This window comes from Macadamia integrifolia, chromosome 10, assembly GCF_013358625.1.
Source record: "Macadamia integrifolia cultivar HAES 741 chromosome 10, SCU_Mint_v3, whole genome shotgun sequence".
Taxonomy (NCBI): domain Eukaryota; kingdom Viridiplantae; phylum Streptophyta; class Magnoliopsida; order Proteales; family Proteaceae; genus Macadamia; species Macadamia integrifolia.
This window is the reverse complement of record NC_056566.1, coordinates 11,624,876-11,641,312: the sequence shown is the minus strand read 5'-3', so window position 1 is coordinate 11,641,312 and position 16,437 is coordinate 11,624,876. Positions and strand designations below refer to the sequence as shown.

The 16,437-nt window shown below is 38.1% G+C and overlaps 1 protein-coding gene across 2 annotated transcripts in view; it reads left to right on the top strand.

Moving 5' to 3' along the window:
• Positions 1 to 15,894, top strand: part of LOC122091693 (uncharacterized vacuolar membrane protein YML018C) — a 19,663-nt gene extending 3,769 nt beyond the window's left edge. Inside the window, exons 4-5 of one of the 2 annotated variants that reach the window (XM_042661764.1) lie at positions 14,123 to 14,376; positions 14,771 to 15,894. In XM_042661764.1, the coding sequence (XP_042517698.1) occupies positions 14,123 to 14,376; positions 14,771 to 14,794 (278 nt within the window). In that variant the 3' untranslated portion in view covers positions 14,795 to 15,894. The other variant, XM_042661763.1, reaches the window with a different exon arrangement.
• The last annotated feature ends 543 nt before the right edge of the window (positions 15,895 to 16,437 follow it).

The window sequence follows — 16,437 nt, the reverse complement described above, 5'->3', positions numbered from 1 at the left end:
AAATACTAATAAATAACTGTTGAGAACAAAATATTGAGCAAAATACATGAGGTTACAAATCTTTGTGTCACTAAGAAAATCCCTATTAAAAAAAAAAAAAAGACTCGAGCACTAAAATGAAAAGGCCTAACTCAATCTTTAACTAATTAGGTAACATAAACCAACTACAACACTGAAATAAAATAAACTAACTCAAAACATGACTGTACTTATAGAATCCTAATACATCCTAACTAAAACACTTCATCACTTAATAACAATTAAAATTTTAAAATAAAGAAAGAAAGACACTAAACTAATTATCCCATATGCCTAGCCTCTAGTTATAGTCCCATTAGGGTGGCCTGTTACAATAAAAGCAAATGGGATTAAAGGCCTTACACATATATAACCCAACCCAAAACTTATTTCTAACAAAATAAGCCCATTTAGGAGATTAAATTGCATCAATTCTCTCTAACTTGAAAAACTTCGACCTCGAGTTTTTCAATGATGAGGGGGAAATAGCATGTGAGTAGTAGCTTTGACTATTCTCAAACAAAACTATGGTGATGTAGGGACGTTAGGAATAAAATATTCAATCCTGGGAGTTTCCTCTTCAAAGTAGTGAGGTGGAATCACAAACTCAATAAATTCTCCGATGATAAGAATAGCATCTAGGGTGGTGACAGCTTCATGCAGAGCATACTTGAGTCATCTTTATTTACAACTTCGTCTGGTACTACTTCTTTAACTGTCTTTATTAACCTCTTGATGTAATTGTGCGTGGGGTGATTTGGGAATAAGTTAGCACTTTGATTTGTTTCCTTTATTGTTAGTGTATGGTGTGGTCAAGTTAGTAGGAAGATTCAATTTTTATTTCAGTTGTTAATTTAGGTTAGTTTCCAATTTATTTAGCTTCTATTGTTACACTTTGCTTGCCTTTATATTGATGTAACTCAATGGAGATTTCAGTTTTGAGAATTGATTGAATTTTGAAAGAATGTGTTTTGGGTTGGAAACCATGGCTACTGTGGGTGGTCCTCTTCTTTACCCTTTCTAATATTCTCTCTCCATCTCTGATCTCTGATCTTTCTCTTCTATCTCCTATTCCTCTTCCCTTCCCTTTCCATATTATACTCTGTTCTTTCTTTTCCCTGCTGCTGTTACTTCACTGGGTTGCAGAAGGCTTGATGGATCTCTCTCAGAAGCACTCCTTTTGGCCTGAGATCTAGAGCGAAGGAAGCCCTTCCCAAGGCGACTTGAACCCTAGAACCTTAAGCCCTAATACTGCTCCTGCTGCAAGTTCGAGCTCTGCAACAGTGCTGATTCCTTCCTACCGCCAGATCTGAGTTACAGGGGCTACTGCTCATGTTTGCTTGCTGTTTGGAGTATTTTCCTATTGGAATCAAGAGGCCAAAGGGTTCCCAGCCTTTGGCTGGAATTCCTGGTTTTTCCGAGAAGAACTGAAGCAGATCTCTCCCTCGCGACATGCTGATTCTTCACCCCTTGCTGGTCTTCGAAGGGAAAAGAAGGCTGAAACGTAGGTTGTTTAGAAGGAGCTAATCCCTGGTTTGACCATATTACCCTTCCTTTTACCTATTATTCCCTCTTGTCTTATTTTATTTGTAATTCCTGAACTACCCTTGTGGGTTGTTTAGAAGGAGCTAGTCCCTGGTTTGACCATATTACCCTTCCTTTTACCTATTATTCCCTCTTGTCTAATTTTATTTGTAATTCCTGAACTACCCTTTCTACTGGCATATTGTGCCCATTGTTTATGTTTTTAAGTTCAGTTTAATTACTAGTCTGCCATTCCCTTCTAAGTCTCCATGTAATTACAAGACTGCCACCCTCCCTTAAAGTTCAGTTTATTTATAGAACTGCCATGACTCCTTACTATTTGAGTTATTACTCTTTGTGGGTCCATAAGCGATCTGATTCCAGATTTTGGAACTCAGATCCGCATCACCTCTGTAATGCAATCCTCAACTTCGGTAATCTTCTAATCAAAGACTTGAGAAATAAGCTCTATCTTTTCAAGAACAGCATCATGAATGCCGATGATTTCTTGTGAATTGTTCTCAATCATTACCTCATCTTCTACTGTTTCAGCTTTGTCTACTTTGATCTCTTCAACATAGACCTCTTCAGTAGATTCTTCTACTTATTGACCTTCTGCCTTTGAAACTTTAAGCACTGCCTCTTCTTTTTCATCACAGTTCATTGTGACCCTTCAGCTTTATCTTCAACTTCAGGCTCATTTTCTGTAACTAGTGCTCTCACAATTTCTTTCAGCAATGTAAATTTGAATTCACCCTTTGCCTTAACATTGTTGACGTCAAATTTCCAACAGTATCCAACTTTCGAATTGAGCTTTATACATGAATGCTTCAAATTCTCTTCATCTTTAAATGCTTGTTGGAGTTACTCTTGTCTTGTTGGAGTTACTCTTGTCGAATGGCAATCTCCCTCTGGATATGTGTTGGTAGATTCTTTTCTTCTGTTCTTCTTTCATCTCCTCCCATGTCCTAGGCTTACATCCATTTTAGTTACCAAAAACGGGAATGGAAAAAAAGGGGGACAATACCGGTTTTAAACAGTAAAACTTCAAACTGTACAATAAAAAAATAGTGAATGGCAAAAACGGAACAGCACGTGTTTAAAGGCAGTATAGTCATTTAAAAAGAGGAATTATTACCTTAATATTTGAAACTAATGTTCAAAATAACTATATCATCCAACAGCAATGCATATATATTCCACAATCCATTATAAGTTCCAAGACATCATCCAACTTAATTCCAAATTTATACGCCATGTCCGAAGTCTTTTTAAGCAATGTTTGTTGTTAACATTCTCAACTCACTCCCAAAGTGATGCATGTTCAGTTGGAGTTGGGTGTCATCGCTTTGAAAACAGTTTCCATCAGATGCATCAGTTTGTAGTGCAATTTCGGGGTCCGTGCATTAAACTTGAGTTGAAGGTGATATCATGAGAAATGTAGCCCTTCGAGTCAGCTTCATGTTAGCAAAAGATTAGGTCAATTGGAGTTCAGGAGAGAGCGCTATGCTTGATTAAGTAGCCATTGTGTTCAACAATTCAAATTTCTTAAAACGCCAAAAAAAGGGAACTTGTTTCAAAAGCGTTTATAATGGAAATGCTGGTTGTTTGCCGTTTTTTCAACAAACAGAAAAATGCGTCCTAAATGTGTTTTTGCTAACTATGTTCATGTATTCTGACTCTGAACCTTCCTTTATGGAATCTCCTCCAATTTTTTACATGACCAATCAATCGCAAGTGAACAAATTTAATCTTCCACTCCTCTGTCAAGTTGTGCCAATTAAAATATTCCTTTGGAGAATCTAAACAATCAAGGAATATCAATGTTTGTCCAGCAAAGTAAGAAACTTTTGGCTTCACCTCATTGTAGTAATATCAGTCCCTTCTGTAATAGGCATGGTTCAAGATCTCACCAAAATCTTAATTTCAGTTTTTTTTATTTTTTTTATTTTTTTATTTTTTTATTTTTTTATTTTTTTATTTTTTTATTTTTTTATTTTTCTGTCGAAACAAAATGTCATACGAATTACTAAATGTGCATCATCTCGGTTAATATTTTGGCATCTCGGTGATGTCTCGGTCAGTTTCGGTGAAATGATACCAACCACCCTTTAAAAACAAATAACTCGCGGGATGGAGTGAAAATTTCAACCTCATCTCATTGGTCTCACTTGGTTTCAATTCTTTTACTCTGTAGAAGCTGAAAAGTGTCTCCAAGACTTTATTTTTGCCACATCTTCACCTCAAGAACAAGGACAAACACTATTTACTTGTTTTACTACCTATAAGAACACATCAAACAATCAAGGGAGAAGATCTCTAACAACCGACCCTAATATTTAAGGATGATTTACAATGCATATGAGGAGAGGTTCCTCTATAGAAGGAAACTGTAGGTGGCATTGGTGGCATTGAGTCACAATGCGTATCACAATTCAAATTAGAAATACTCCTTCCGGTTTGTAGGCATCTTCAAAATATACTTGCTGTGTTAGTCTTTGATTGATTGGAGAAATCTTCCCCTTTGATTGTGCAAGACACCCCTTTGATTATGTGAGGTGTCTTCAATATAAACTTGCCATTCTGGTCTTCGATTGATTGGGAAGAATCCTAACCAAGAATCCTAACCTTTGATTTTGTGAGGTGTCTTCAAGATAAACTTGCCATGTTTGGCTTTCATTGATTGAGAGAAATCTTCTCCTTGATTGTGTGTGGTGTCTTCAAGATAAACTTGCCATGCTGGTCTTTGATTGCTTAGGAGAAATCCTCTCCTTTGATTGTGTGTTGTCTTCAAGATAAACTTGCCATGTTGGGCTTTGATTGATTGGGAGAAATCTTCTCCTTTGATTGGGTGAGGTCTTCAAGATAAACTTGCCATGTTGGGCTTTGATTGATTGGGAGAAATCTTCTCCTTTGATTGGGTGAGGTGTTTCAAGTCCATAATATGGTTGTTTGACCACCGAAACAAGCAATCAAGACATTAATAAGAAAAAGAACACATCATCTCACTGAGACCTTGGTGAGATTTGGTATTTTGGTGGTTTCGAAACCACCGAAACGAAACGAGATTTTGAACCTTGGTAGTGGGTGTTGTTTTTAAATGTACTCCCTTTTTGAACTAGCATGGTATTATTAACAGTTGAACCAATAAGTGGCTTTCTATCAACTCCATGATTTTCAAAAGGTGTATGGGATTTGTAAACCCGTTGCCTATCCATGAACCTCTAAGTATGGTTTTTAACTGTAGCTAGTGTTGGATGTCTTGCCTCACCTTCAGGAGGTGCATAACTGCCTTGTATAAGAATAGCAATTCGGTTTTCTATTGTTGTTATCCACTCAACCATGTTCCTTTTCTTTTGGGTGAATATCAGCCATGCTCCTTTGATTGGAGGTTAACTGCTATAACATCTTGACGATCATATTGTATGGATTAGGAGGTTGTTCTGTAAGTCTTGTATTGCTCTCTGCCATAGCTCTGGTACCATTTAATGTAATACTGATTTAAAGAGAGAAAACAAGACCAAAATAGGACCAAAATCAGAGTTAAGTAAAATTCAAACATCAAATGGACCTGAGATTCAGGTCGAGATCTCCTATTAGTGAATTAGACTGTCGCTGAAAGTTTAAGCCTAATCTAAAGGTTCACGCTATGTGTCAAAGCATGTTAACACAGCAAGAAAACGTATGTGACCCTATGTGAGTAAGGGCCGTTGCTTCTTTCTTCGTTTGTGTAAGCGTTTTATTCGCTCCGTCGTTTGCTGGTAAGGCGATGAGCATGAATTCTTGGAAGTGGCAAAATAAGTAATGGAAACTATGAGACAAGTGGATTGCGTTGCATGTTAAAGAATGGGATCAGAATATAACAAATAATCCTAGTTAGACTAGGAGAGGGGCAAAAATAGAACTCTGATTAAAAGACGGATTACAGAATTGATATATTTAGCAGATCACCTATAAACAATATCACTAACAGAGCAGTTAAACCAGCAAAATGGGGAAATCGAGTTCAACAATAATCCCAAGGAAGAAGTCCTACTTCAAATAGGACTTCGAATAACAGTCAACAGACTAGAAAATTGAAACAGAATTGGAAAGGGAAAAGTATCTTTCTTTCTTTCTTTCTTTCTTCTTTTTTTTGGGGGGGGGGGTGTAATGAAAAGGGAAAATTATCAATAACAATTTTTAAATCAAAATCATGATCAGCATTATACAACCATCAGAATCAATCAATCCTTTCCGAAATTGAAGAGAGATTTTGAAAACAAGTGATTTTAATTTGATGATTGCAGAACAAAAATGTGAATCTGATTGTGAACTCACCTCCAAATCAGCACTCTAATGGTGATTTTAATGAAGAATTGCAAACGTCAAAGGGGGGTAGAAGTTGCAGGAATTTTAGTTAACAGAAAAGTACATTTAATGGAAGAAAAGATGAGAGAATGCACCCGAGCTTCCCACCGCAAGATGTTTGGATGGATCAAACACTAACCAGCCTTGATCAAACACATGGGGAAGAGCATACCATGATAGACAGCAAAGATAAAGCTTTTCATTAATCAAAATTCGTGTATAATGCCCCCCCCCCCCCTCCCCCCTCCCCCCCCCCCCCCTTTTTTACAAACCCGTATAGAAGGCTCAAAAAAGACTCCAGCACTAAAATGGAAAGGCCTAACCCAATCCTTAACTGATTAGGTAACATAAACTGACTAAGAAACTGACTCAAAACGGGACTGGGCTTATAGAACCTGATCCAGCCTAACTAAACACTTTAATAACAATTAAAATATTAAAATAGAGAACGACGACTCTTACTTAACTAAGCCCATATGCCTAGCCTCTACCCATATTATAGGCCCATTACAACTGATAACAAATGGGATCAAAGGCCAAACACATACATAACTCAACCCAAAGCTTACTTCTAACAAAATAAGCCCATTTAGGTGTTTTAACTGCATCACAAACACTCAGTTACAATGTTGATCCAACATTGGTGAGAGTTTTTTTAGGGACAAAATGATATCCAACCGACACCTCAAATTTAATATGTTGTTATATATCACTTTGATGTTATTTTGATTGTCTACTGAAGTGTCTGTTATTCTCAGTCATAAAGATCTTATCGAAGATGAGGAGACCATTTGTTTCAAGTTACTTGGTAGAGCTCTTTTGTAAGGCCTTGCACTAAGAGGAACATCAAAAGGATAAGAACCATATTTCCTTTAAACTAAGCTTTATATATTCCAGTCTACTCTGGTACTTGAAAATCTGAGTTGTGTCACTGGAGGATAGTCTTAGAAAAAAAATTCTAGTGAGCTGATATAATTGATCACATAAATTAGTTAATGGGCTATTCAGATACCTTTTTAACGAAACGCTGGTTACGTAATGTCCTGTGTATGTTAGGAACTCTTTTCCCCAATCTCTGCTTATCTATTGCTACTCATAAGAGTTAAAGGGACAACACCAAGAAGGCATCATCTTGTTCATAGTGGCAATTTCAGTTGAATGAATGATATATAACTTTGACCTTTGAGGATTTCTATTTTATTTTTGTGCGTATATTTTTTTGGCAAGAAGTGAGAGTATTCTGTTTGTCACGCAAATTCTTCTGGCGCTACCCAAAGATTCAAAGTAAGAGCCCTTCTGTGTCATTCTTTCTTGATTCAAAGTTGATTTTTGTGTTAGTTCACTCTTTTTCTCATTGGAGTAAGAGCACATAGGGCCACAGCTGAAAGGAAAAGAGCATAAAGCATATGCCATCTCATGAAAATATGAAATCTTCTCTCCTATATGTTTCAGCGTGGATTTGGATCTGATTCAGAAATTCAAATGATCATGAAGAAATGAGATCACTCATGAAAGATGCAAACTCTTGGATGCTAAGTATGGAGAAAGTTCACAGTGGTTGGCTTCAGTAAATTACAAGAACTATCGTTTCTTATCATATGCCGTATTTACTAGCTGTTTAGAATTCATAACATCTAGACTTCACATTTGCCTCGTGAAATTGGAAGGAGCGTCATTTATTTCTAAAGAAATAGGGAGAATGTGACTTCCGTCTAAGATTGACGCAAACATCTCTATTTATAATGAAAATAAAACCCTTAGGGGCTTAAGGGTCCGTTTGGATAAAACCCCCAAAACCTATTAACAAATAATCCATTATTACAACACTCCCCCTCAAGTTGGTACATAGATATCACACATCCCCAACTTGCACAAAATAGAATAAAAAACTTTACCATTAAGTCCCTTTGTAAGAATATTTGCTAGTTGATCTTCAATTCTCACAAAAGGAATGCACATGAGGCCTTGCTCCAACTTCTCCTTGATAAAATGCTTGTCAATCTCAACATGTTTGGTGTGATTATGTTGAACCGGATTATGAACAATGTTAATGGCTGACTTATTGTCACAGTACAACTGCATCGGCAATTGAACAGACATACCAAGATCCTGAAGGAGACCTTGTAGCCGAAGTAATTCACAAGACCATGTGCCATCGCCCAAAACTCGGCTTCTGCACTAGATCTGGCCACAATTGACTGCTTCTTCCTATGTCATGTAACCAGTTTGCCACCAAAAAATGTACAATAACCTGTAGTAGAATGACGATCAACTGGAGAACCCAGCCTAATCAGCACTAGTATACGCCTCGGCTCTCATGTGATCAGAAGGGGAGAATAAGATACCATTCCTTGGGGTTGTCTTCAAGTACCAAAGAATACGGAATACAACTTCCATATGAGAGGAGTAAGGGTCATGCATATACTAACTAACCAGGTTAACTGCATGAGCTATGTCTGGTCAAGTATGGGATAAATAAATGAGTCTTACAACCAGCCATTGATAATGTCCCTTATCAACCGGTTCACCCTCCTTACTTTTGATATGGGAGTTTGCCTCAATAGGTGTATCTGAAGGCTTACACCCTAACATGCTAGTCTTAGAAAGAATATCCAAGGTAAATTTCCACTAGGAGAGAATAATACCCTTGTAGATCGTGCCACCTCAATCCCAGGGAAGTATTTCACCTTCCCAATGACTTTAATCTCAAACTCCTTCCCAAGATAAGCTTTGAGCTTAGACATCTCATCTGTAACTTTGCCAGTAACAACAATATCGTCCACATACACGATCAGAATAGTAACCTAGTCACCCACCCTTTTAATGAAGAGGGTGTGATTAGCATTACTTTGAGGGAAGCCAATTGCAATCATAGCCTTTTGAAACTGATCAAACCATGCCTTGGGAGATTGCTTCAAACCATAGAGAGCCATTTTCAGTTTGCATACCTTGCCTTATGTTTTTCTGTCAACTCACTATGAAGAAATGCATTCTTAAAATCCAGTTTATTTAGCTTCCAACCAAGGTTCGTTGCACAGGAGATAATAACTCTAACTGTATTCATCGTGGAAACATGGGCAAAGGTCTTCTGGTAATCTATTCCATAGGTTTGAGTGAAGCCTTTGCCTACCAGCTTTGCTTTGTACCTGTCTACAGTCCCATCAACATTTTTTTTTTTACTGTTAACACTCATTTGCAGCCAATTGGTCACTTCTATAGTGGAAGAGTAATTAAGTCCCAAAACCATTCTTGTGAAGGGCCCTCAGCTTCTCATTCATTGCGTCCTTCCATCTAGGCTCTGCAATTGCCTCCTGCCAGGTCTAAGGAATAGAAACAGAAGACACAAAAGCATGATATGATAGAGACAAATCATTATAGGACACAACAGTGGATATGGGGTGCTGAGTACATGTCCTATTACCTTTTCTACGGGCAATAGGAATATCAAGGGACTGATCAAAAGTAAGAGGGAAGGAAATACCTGGGAGAGTAGACTCAGGATCAGAGGGCAATTGTGTAGTCGTGGTAGTGAGGTGGTGTCAATTCTCCTTTTCTTGCAAGAGAACACTTGTAACTTAGGATGTTGTAACTTTTGCTGCTACATGGATGGCTCCCCCTGAACAGGAATCTCTTGACCAGTAACCTTATCTCCTATACCCTCATGAATCGTATCAGTACTCTCTCTCATCTACTGGAAGAAATAAAGGACCATCAAATGAGGGAACCAAGAGGAACTCTTCACTAGCAGAAGACTACCCTTGAAGAGGTGAATAATATGCCTCAATCTCATGGAATATCACATTCATAGAAACAAAGAGGCCTGGGAAGGAGGATGATAGCATTTGTAGCCCTTCTGACTGGGGGAATACCCAATGAAGATACACCTGAGACCCCTAGGGTAAAGCTTGCCTAGAACCTGATTATTATGAACAAAACAGACTAAGCCAATACACCTTAGTAGGAACAACAAATGTATGCGAACCACACAATATCTCCACATGACACCTGAACCCCAGCATACGGGAGGTCATCCTATCGATAATATAGGCAGCAGTAAGGACAACTCAGATAAGGGGCAGGAACTTGCATCTCAAACATCAGAGAGGGAGCAACCTCCAACAGATGATTCTTACGCTATGCCACCCATTCTGTTATGGGATAACCACACAACTAGTCTGGTGTATGATCTCATGGTCAACAAGGTAAGACTGAAACATTCCATCTATATACTCCTTGCCATTATCTATGCGTAAGACGAGTATGGCATCGATAAAAGTAACAAACCATCTATATCCAGAAACAAATAGACAACGGGTAGGGCCCCAAACATCAAAATGAATCACACCAAAAGGAATAGTACTTCTATTATTAAAGATAGGATTAGCATTCTGAGTTTGTTTTTTCAAAATGCATATATCACAATTAAACTGGTTCTGAGTACAATATTTAACTAAAGCAGGAAATAATCTAGATAAAGTGCCCCATGGGGGTGGCCTAGACGAAGGTGCCAATTAAGGAGCTCTGCAAGTGCCAATTCTGAAGATGTATAAAGAGCCTGTGTAGGTTCATTGTCCAGGTAATAGAGACCACCACTCTTATCCTACCACTGCCAATCGTTTCCCCCATCACGAAGTCCTAAAACAAAAATGAGTGGGAAAAAAGGTGACTTTGTAGTTCAAATCCTTAGTAATGCTACCAATAGACAATAGATTAGTCATAGTTGTCAAGGCGTCGCCTAGGCTACGACTAGGCGTCCAGGTGGTTTGCCTGGGGCCTAGGTGACAGCCGCCTTGTTGCACTGCATGTCGCCTTATGTTTCGGTACTTATTTATGCCAAATATCATTCAAGTAAATGAAATAAAATATTTTTTATTTCATTTACTTAAGATATTATTCATAAATAAGCAAATACCCCCTATTTGAATCCAATAAAAATAGTTTAAAAATAAAATTCCAAAAGGATAAAAAGTCAACCCCCCAGTCCAAGAACAAAAACTGGATTTTGGTTATAGGGATGATTTTCAACTTTTAAATGCTGGGGTTTTTCTCAATTATGAAAATTTTATAAATTCTATCATGTTAAAACATTGTTAAAAACCAAAAGTCCGGTAAAATAATATTTTGTTTTGATATTCATAAAATTATTTTCATTCAGGTGATTTTAACAGTATTCATGCACTTAAAAATAAGTTTGGCTGAAGCATAATTTTGTCATTGCAACTCAGATTTAAGTAATCTTAGACTGGTTAAAAAGCTGGTTTTATGTTATAACTAATACAAAAAGTCTCATGTAAAAATAAAATCATTTGACCAGTCAAACTTATTATAGAATAAGAGCATTTCTCTAAATGTTGATTTTTTATAACTTAATATGACTTAATGTTAATTTTTTATGATTTGATGTGGTTAAATGTTGATTTTTAATGACTTGATGTGGCTTAATCTTGATTTTTTATGATACAAGGTATATATAACTTAATAATGTTAGAAAATAGGAAAAATAAAAAATAACACTTGTTCGCCTTAAGGCGTGCGCCTTCTCGCCTAAGCGCTTAGACAACCCTCCACCGCCTTGGTCCGCTTTGGCACCGTGACAACTATAAGATTAGTGGAAAAATGAGGAACATGTAAACCATAGGAAAGAGACAATGAGTGTGAGTACTTAATGGAACCCATTCCAGCAATAGGAGATAGAGAGCCATCAGCCACTCGAACCTTGGTTTTACCTGAGGATGGACAGTATGTTGAAAAGAAAGTGGGCGATCATGTGATCTCTAGCCCCAGAGTCAATAATCCAATTTTGGGGAGAAAGTGATGTACAATGATCCCAAAAGCAATACATGACTGAGCAAGTGCAAGGTAGAGGTGGCCAGCAAAGAGGAGGATCCTATCTGAGTCAATATATGATGTAGCATAGTCATCTCGTAGTTGGAGGAAGAACCTGTGGGACCTGAGCAATTAGTGTTATCAACAGCTTCACATGGATTTGCTTGAGACAAGGAGGACTTTCCATGACCTTGATTACGCCCACACGTATTAGCAGGTCACCCATGGAGTTTCCAACATGTCTCCCTAGTGTGACACTCCTTATCACAGTAGTCACACTTGAAAACAGGTTTATCAGTGAAAGAAGGGGCAGTGGTCCCAGCACCAGAACTAGTAGCCTGACCAATAAAACCCTGTGTAGAAAGTAGGACGGAGCAATCTTGAGACACAGAATGGAGCATCTCAGTGCGACAATGGTTCTCTATCTCCTATTGCTGGAATGGTTCTGCTCAAGACTAAGGAAGGAATCACGATTAAGCACATTAGCCCTAATCTAATCATATTCCACATTCAAATCAGCCAGAAAGTTATAAACACGAAGCATCTCCTCACGCTTCTTAATCCCTACAACGTCAATAGCACAAATAGGTTGATAGGTCTCATAGTAATCAATTTCATTCCACATGCCCCACAAATTAGAACAATATTGAGACATTATGAGATCCTTCTAAGTAGCCCTATATGAAGTTCTTTCTCAATTCAAAGCATTGTGCACTAATGCTCACTTGAGAATACATTCCCTTCACAACTTTCCAGATAAGGGCAGCAGTATCAAGCAATAGGTAACCCTTAGCAATAGATGGGGTCATAGAGTTGATAAGATAGAACATTACATGCAGTTGGTAGCATCCCATTTGTCCCCAGGGACACCAGCAATAGTAGCGCGAGCAATAGTACCTGTAAGATAATCGGCATATCCATGGCCGACAATAGACTAGTAGTAGGAGCAAGACCACATCAAATAGTTTCTCCCATCCAAGTTGATGGAGCTTGTAGAGAAGGTAGGGTAATCGCCATTAGAACCACCATTTCCTCCATCTAGAGAATTGATGTGCCAGACTTTTCTGTCACCATGGTTGCTGATCCCAATAACAATCACAAAATAAGGAATTCGTCCAGATCTAGCCAAGCATAAGGATTTGGGTCTTCAACCGTCCAAATTTAATCTGTCGTACAAATCTGGTGGAAAATAGGGTTCCAAACAAGGAAAAACCCCCGGTGGGAAGAAACTCATCAACAAGGGGAAAAACCAGAGGGAGAGACCCTCTAAAAAGGAGCCACTTGAGGGAAGAACCCGTGAGAGAGAGGTGGGAAAAGAGAGAGTTGCAAGAGAGAGAAGAGACCGTGAGTGGGAGAGAGGGGTGGTGAGGGGCAGAGCACGAGAGAGAGGAGAGAGGGGAGTGGTGGTGGCGGTGTGGTCTACCGCATGGAGGCAGCGGCTGTAGTGGCTGTGCACAAGGGAGAGTGCGGCGGCACTAGGGTTAGGGTTTTTCTCTACATGCTCTGATACCATGAAGAATTAGGGAGAATGTGACTTGTGTCTAAAGACTTTAAACTTGACACAAGCATCTTTATTTATAATGAAAATAAAGCCCTAAAGGGCTTAAGTGTCCGTTTGGATAAAACCCATTAACAAATAATCCCATTTCTAGAAAAACTTATTTTGAATTTATGGAGGTCCTTAGAAGAACAAATAGCATAGAACCTTTGCAGTTTAGAATCTTCTGGGATCAAGCAGTGTCTACAAGTATTTCATTGACATTGGTTCTCTCTTTTTGCACTGCTTTGACAGTGTGAAGTTAATGGTCCTAATTATGATCTGAGTGCATCACTTGAATGGTTATTATCATAAATTCTGTTATATCAGAAGTAGATGAGGTCCTTGTTCTTATCATCATAGAACTGGCCCTGAGGAATAGGGGGATTTTGCAGCAGTGAGAAAACAATCACTTCAGTATTTGAGAACTCCACCAGAGAATAATCATATAGCTTGATTTCCAAGTCCAGTGAGATAAAAAAATATTATCTAGTATGGGGCTAAAACGTGTTATAACCTTTTCTTTTCTTTTCTTTCCCAAGTAAACCTGTTAAATCATGTGATAATACATTATATATTTCATGCAATCAATCTAAAATGTATACTGCCTTGAAATTGCTTCATTGAATTTGGTGACTACCTTTGATAACTTCCTCTCACAAAACTGTGTGCTCTGTGAATATAGCTGGCTAGTAACTAGACTTTCACAACTTCAATTGTGTGGGACTGTAATTTTGTCATATCCGTGCTCAATAGAAGAGAATTTCAGTTCCGACTTTTAATCTTCTTTCCTATTTTTTCTTTAATTATCTCTGTATTTCAAGAATTTGAATTGATTTGTTCTTTTAAATCTGTTATGGTGACTAGGTCTACTTGATAATGTGCTGAGTGATTACTTGTGGGCGAAGGCAGTTCTTTTGACAACCACCACAGTGGCTACGGCTGGTCTCACGATTCAGGTTCCCTTGGCTGCTATTGTGGATTCATTAACTGGACATGCTCCCCATATAATGGATTACCTTGGAGCTGCAGCTGTCATGGTCGGGTTTGCTGGCATTAACATTCCCTCTGATGCTTGCAGTAGTTCAACGGATGCTAGTCTAGAACAAGAGGATGAAAATGTTAGTACTGCTGACCATGCTTATAGCTTGCCAATCAGTAGGGATACAGCTTCTACTTCTTAATATATCAGTCCTGATGATGTCGACTGATTTTGGATTCCTCATATTGATATATTGGCTTACAGGCTAGTTCCTTCATATTAATGAGTGCTGCTTCCACTGCATAGTATTTCGGTTTTGATGATAAATGATTGTAACTGCAATTATGCAATTCCGAGCATAATTGTAACTATGCAGTCTGTTCAAATGTACCATATGCTGTTTGATTGGCATAAGTTCAAGAAATAATGTGTTCCTTTTTCCAATTCGTAGGAACTTTCTTCAAATGTACCATATGTTAGAAATGCAACAGTTCATGAAAGTGTATACCTTCTCACTCTACATTTTTTGGCAGGAAATGATAATATTAAAATCTTGAATTGGTTGCTGCCTTTCAGTTGGGACTCTTCTGTGATATTGTACCATGATTCCTTATCGCTGTGATCATTGCAGTTTGGCTGCTAAAAGTACAGATGATCTTCATTAATAGTTGGTTCACCTCACATTTGTCCTCAAATGTCTTTGCATCTTGGAGTCCATTGTTCAGTCAAATTGTGTCAGACAGCTTGTATTGAGACGGGTTTATTGCTTCATGGGAATAATTAGATTAATCCCCACTGTAACAGACAAAATCTTCAAGCTGTAGAACTTCTTATGCAGACATGCAGCCTAATTGGTTACAGAAAGGAGCTTGGAGAACCAACTAAAAGAGTCAGTGTAGATTCACTTCATTTGGAAAGAGAAAATCTGGCTGCTGTAATGCAGAATATATTAACAGGACAGAGGATCAGAAGACAGCAGTTACTTGATCCCAAGGAGCGGCAGTAAAAATGGTAAACTTCTTGATGAGAACAAAATCATCTTCAATCCAGAGTTCAGAAACTTTCTAATTGCACATGCCTCTGCTATTAACACATCTGTGTGGGTTTGGGTGTGGGTTTGAGTTTGGGTGTATCAGTGGGGCAGCTCTGGTGTGTTTTCAAATCATTGTTTCAAATTAATCAAAATTCTGGGATATTTAATAAAATTTTGGTCTCCGTATGGTCCACTAAACTTGAATTTTATGCTTTGGGGTGAAGTTCTGTTTCTTTTGAATTTCAAATTCTTTATCTAAGTTTGTTTTTAAATTTTTTGAAAAAATGGATTCTTCTAGAGCTCTCTATTCAAGGGAAATGATACAGAGATGGATTGATGCATTTGAGCAGACAGGGAATGCTTAGTGATTGGAATATGACTGCTATGAGGCAGTGTGGGATGAAGCAAGCAGGAAGGGATTGGCTGAATAGAACAGATGTGACCGGGAATGGGATATTGAATGGAAGAACTCAATTGATCATGAGACGAATACCTCAATAATTTGATTGCTAGTTAATTAAAGTATATATGTACTTCATTATGTAATATAGTTTCCATCAAAATCTTCCTTATCATTGGGAGGGATTCTTGAAGACTATTGAAAACCTCTTTCTGTGATTGAAATAAATTTAAGGAAAAGATTAAACATGTTGTAGGACTGCCCAGCCATGTGTCTCTCCCCACCTCTTGTGCAATGATCCCCTGCCCCAATCATCCTGCGCTCCCATTGAATGTTAGCATGCACCATGTGGGTGGTGTGCCCATCCCTTCCCAATAAGTTCCCTCAAGACTACAAATCAAAAAATTTAGCCCTTTCTTTAGCAACTGTCTTTTTTACTATGAGAGAGTTCTATCTATTGAATAAAAAACAAAAGAAGTAATAGAACATCTTGGCTTGGGTAATGAATTGTGAGGCCATAAGGATGGGTCATTTAACAGACCCTAAAAATTCCCTATGCTTTTCATGTTTAGAGGACCAGTACCAGTGGATGAATCAGTATCAATTCATGCATGGTTTTTTGGTTTTGAGTTTAGAATCCTAGAGGGTGGTGGGCCCAAGATTTTGACAAGTCACAACCCAATATTGTACCAAGTCTGTCTGAGAAGTGAGAAAGCTATGATTCATTTTATTATGTTAAAATGACAGGTCTTACAGAAGACTCTCAA